This window comes from Labrus mixtus, chromosome 8, assembly GCF_963584025.1.
Source record: "Labrus mixtus chromosome 8, fLabMix1.1, whole genome shotgun sequence".
Taxonomy (NCBI): Eukaryota; Metazoa; Chordata; class Actinopteri; order Labriformes; family Labridae; genus Labrus; species Labrus mixtus.
The window spans coordinates 19,335,627-19,339,243 of record NC_083619.1 but is presented as its reverse complement, the minus strand read 5'-3'; the positions used below and the strand labels follow the sequence as shown (position 1 = coordinate 19,339,243).

The following is a 3,617-nucleotide window of genomic DNA, read 5'->3' as shown; positions in this document are numbered from 1 at the left end:
ACTCTCCTTGGTTGGTTCATAATGCTATAATGGTGCTCCTTGCCTTTTTACTGGTAAAAGTATTGTGAGCACATCTCCCCTATTCTGGCCTCTAATCACTTGCCCACTATGTGTTTTTAGGATTGCTTTTTAAGATGTTATTTCCAACCTTTAAACCACTAAATGGGCTAGCTCCAACCTAAACTTTAAGATCTTTTAAAAGCACATCTTTTATCAAGGACACTCAGATACAGACCAGTTGCTTCTGGCGGTCTCGCGGTAAAAGCTGGAGCTCAGGAGTGACTGAGCCTTTTCAGTGGCAGCTCCAAAGCAATGGAACCCTCTGCCCCAACATGTTCAGCTTTCCCCCCACACTGCCTGTTTTATTAATTTTTTAAAGATTTATTTTTGGGCTTTTTGGACACTGGATAGAGTTTGAAGTCAGGGAGAGAGAGAGTGGGGTATGATGTGCGGGAAGGGAGCCACAGGTGGGATTTGAGCCTGGGCCGCCCGCTTGGAGGACCATAGCCTCCATACATGGGGTGCGCGCACTAACCACTGTGCCACCAGCGCCCCACACTGCCTGTTTTAAATCAAACCTAAAACACAATGAATTCCTTGTCTTTAGTACATGCATGTTGCCTATTTAACCTTTTTTTCTTTAGTGTTAGCGTAAACGCGTCTTACTATTTTATGTCCAGTCGTCTTTAAATTGGCCTTAGTGTTTTATTAAGTTGATTTCAATGCACTTTGGTCAACTTTTTTTGTTTTTAAATGTGGCATAAATCTTGAACCACAAACAAAGATCTTGAGCAAATGTTAAAAAACAAACACACTCAACATATTTGTCTCTTAAACAAATCACTTTTAAAGATACGTTGTGCTGCTACACTAGAGTTCAATCTGGAGAGACGTTAAGTGAGAGTTTTCAATGATTTAGGAAAAGATAAATGTGCAATGTCTTTGACATGTTGTGGCTAAATAACAAGAAAACACATCAAGCGACATTTGTTAACAACAAGTGTTTTATTTACTTAAAAAAGTGAGAGACATTTTAGGGGTACATACAGTACTTCATCCATCAGAAAAAAAGTGACAGGCAGATAAAGTAAAAACATGGCTCATTCTTGAATACTGATAAAGAAAGGGAAGAACATTTTTGTGGAGTGAGTTAGAAAAAGACGTTTGCTGACCCTCTACTGCAATCCTCATGTATATTTAAAAATAGCACAAAACACTAAACTATATTCAAGCGCATTTTCTTTTTACAATAGTATAAACATATTCAGTAGAACTAACTGACTGGTGCTGTATTGTCACTATTTTGACGACATTTCCACAGCTGTAGTGTCATTGCCTCCGTTGACGTCATAGTCGCCGACTGGGCCACTGACAAGGACCTTCACGCGCTCGGGGAAGTCATCAAATTTTGGAGACAGCAGGAAGTCGTAAATGAGGGCTGCTGCTACTCCGCCACACATCGGCCCAACCCAGTACACCTGCAATGGATAACTTTGATCAATCTCTGGCCTTTGTTTCACAGTTAGAAGGTCTGTCAATGTTTGAGGCAAGCCAATTCAAAGTCAATAGGATTAACTAGTGAGTCATCTGGCAGTTATGCTTATTAAATTATTATTTAAGCACCACATGTGATATGCATGCAGAAAAAAATGTGAGCCTCCCTCTCCCCTGACTTACCCAGTGGTTTGTGAAATCGCTCAGGATCAAAGCCGGACCAAAAGAGCGAGCGGGATTGATGCCACAGCCTGTGTAGCTGATCTGTAATCAGCAACAGAGAAGAAAACATAAGAGGATATCTTCAGCTACATGGTCTGCTGGTTCAATAGAAACTGGCTGGGGTGAGTGGGTTCAACCTTAAACAGTATTAAAAAAAGCATGAAATTCTATCCCTCTAAGAGCTCCAACATATCTGCTGCTTGTTTGCATTGCTCAAATGTGCTGTGCATAATCTGAGATAAGCATTACACTGCGTTGGGTATAGTTGCAACTTACCGCTGCCAAGTGTCCAAGGCAGACGGAGAGGCCAATGGCCAAGGGTGCTGAGCCGCTGACATCACGCCGCCTTTTATCAGTGACTGCAATGACACACAGCACCAACTGGAAGGTTGCCAGGAGCTCGATGCCCACGCCTTGGCCGGGAGTGACACCATTGAGCTGCGAGAATCAAAAACAACAACAGTTTGTAAGTCTGTGTCGGTCAGATGGATGGTTTCCCATAACAACCACTTCCCATTTAGCCTCCACTGCTTGCTGCTGCTGGAATACCATTCTTTAAGGCTGACAGAAATTTGGCAGAGAGTCCAAAGTGACACATTACGTTTTTCATTTTTTTCCCTACAGGAGCTGATCATTGTTATCCACTGTTGTTACTCTCATCGTGTGGGGTTGTACAGTTTACCCCCCAAAGAGCAGATATCATCCTGCTATTACGTTTTTTTTCTACAGATATAACTCAGCTGATGTTACTCATTACATTTCATTTAAGAAAAGTGTTGCTTTGTTTGGGGAGGGGGTAGAACTTGCCAAAACAGCTGTGGAAAAATCTCAAAAAGTTGACATTGCATGTTTTTATTTGCAGATTCTCTCAGCTGTTGCTGTGTGGTGTGCTAAATTAATGTGTCATCACTTTTCAATATTCAGCCATAGCAAAAATGTTCAAAGAACAAAGCAAACACAGCCAAACTTAGGGTCTAAATCCTTGTAAATCCCAAGGTTTGAGGTAAACTTTAGACCACAAAGGGGCTTTAAATACTGAATGCATCACATTGCAGGGATTCTTGTTTCTTAGGATATTTTAAAGCTCAGATCATCACATGTTCTGTCAAAAAAAGTGAAATGAAAAGGTATACTCACAGTATTCAGCCCAAGTGATTTATTGCTGTTTGGACGTGCTCCAAACATAATGCCACTGGCCAGAGCAGAACCTAGCATCTGGGCTATGATGTACATGACAGCCTTGAACACGCTGATCTGGCAGCTGGCGAGCATCCCGAGGGTGACTGCAGGATTCAGGTGGGCCCCGCTGATGTGGCCTAAACTTTGAGCAAGTGTGGCGATGGCCAGTCCGAAGCCCAGAGCCACCTTCACCTCCTGGTCTGGATTGGTGTTGTTGCTGTTCCCAATAGCTGTGGCCAAGCTGAGGAAAATAAAAAGGGTCATGCCAACCAGTTCAGCCAGGACGGCCCTCCAGAAATCCTTGCTCTTGAACTCCCTCATGTTGCTGGCAGTGGGGTTGTAGGTTTGAGCTGTGGAAAGTGTGTGTGTACTCACAAACAAGAGCGACAGGCAGCATATATAAGGCTCCGGCTGATAATGGTCAGTGGGCGGGCTTAAAAAAACTGAAAGAGAGGGCCACACCGAATTAATGAGAAATCCAAAAGACTCGTCTCTTGCTTCCCTCCCTCTGCTCCCTCACCCCCCTCCTCCTCTCCCTGTCCTCCGGCCCCTCTCCCAGTACCTCCCTGTGCACTGGGAGCTGGTCTTTGGACTTCTGTTAATAGTACACAACTGGGATCAGAAATAGCCGTGTCTAAAGGAAAAGTTTCCTCCCATGTTAGAATCAAAGTTTGACTGCAGCCCTTCTCAGAAAATAATCCTTCTTTAAAACCAGTGGAATT

At 43.4% G+C, this 3,617-nt stretch overlaps 1 protein-coding gene across 1 annotated transcript; it reads right to left on the bottom strand.

The window, feature by feature from the left end:
• Positions 1–986: 986 nt before the first annotated feature.
• On the bottom strand, positions 987–3,287 carry LOC132979270 (aquaporin-1-like). Its single transcript, XM_061044938.1, has 4 exons — positions 2,854–3,287; positions 1,993–2,154; positions 1,678–1,758; positions 987–1,478 (listed from the first exon to the last, which is right to left on the bottom strand). Exons 1-4 carry the CDS (start codon positions 3,214–3,216, stop codon positions 1,299–1,301), a joined length of 786 nt encoding a protein of 261 aa, XP_060900921.1. The 5' UTR covers positions 3,217–3,287; the 3' UTR covers positions 987–1,298.
• Between the last annotated feature and the right edge of the window lie 330 nt (positions 3,288–3,617).

Excerpts from the sequence above, each read along its gene's own strand:
- LOC132979270 (XM_061044938.1), bottom strand. The coding sequence starts at position 3,216 with ATGAGGGAGTTCAAGAGCAAGGATTTCTGGAGGGCCGTCCTGGCTGAA. Across the intron at positions 2,155-2,853 it reads AATCACTTGGGCTGAATACT|CTCAATGGTGTCACTCCCGG; the intron begins GTGAGTATACCT and ends TGATTCTCGCAG. Across the intron at positions 1,759-1,992 it reads GCCTTGGACACTTGGCAGCG|ATCAGCTACACAGGCTGTGG; the intron begins GTAAGTTGCAAC and ends TGCTGATTACAG.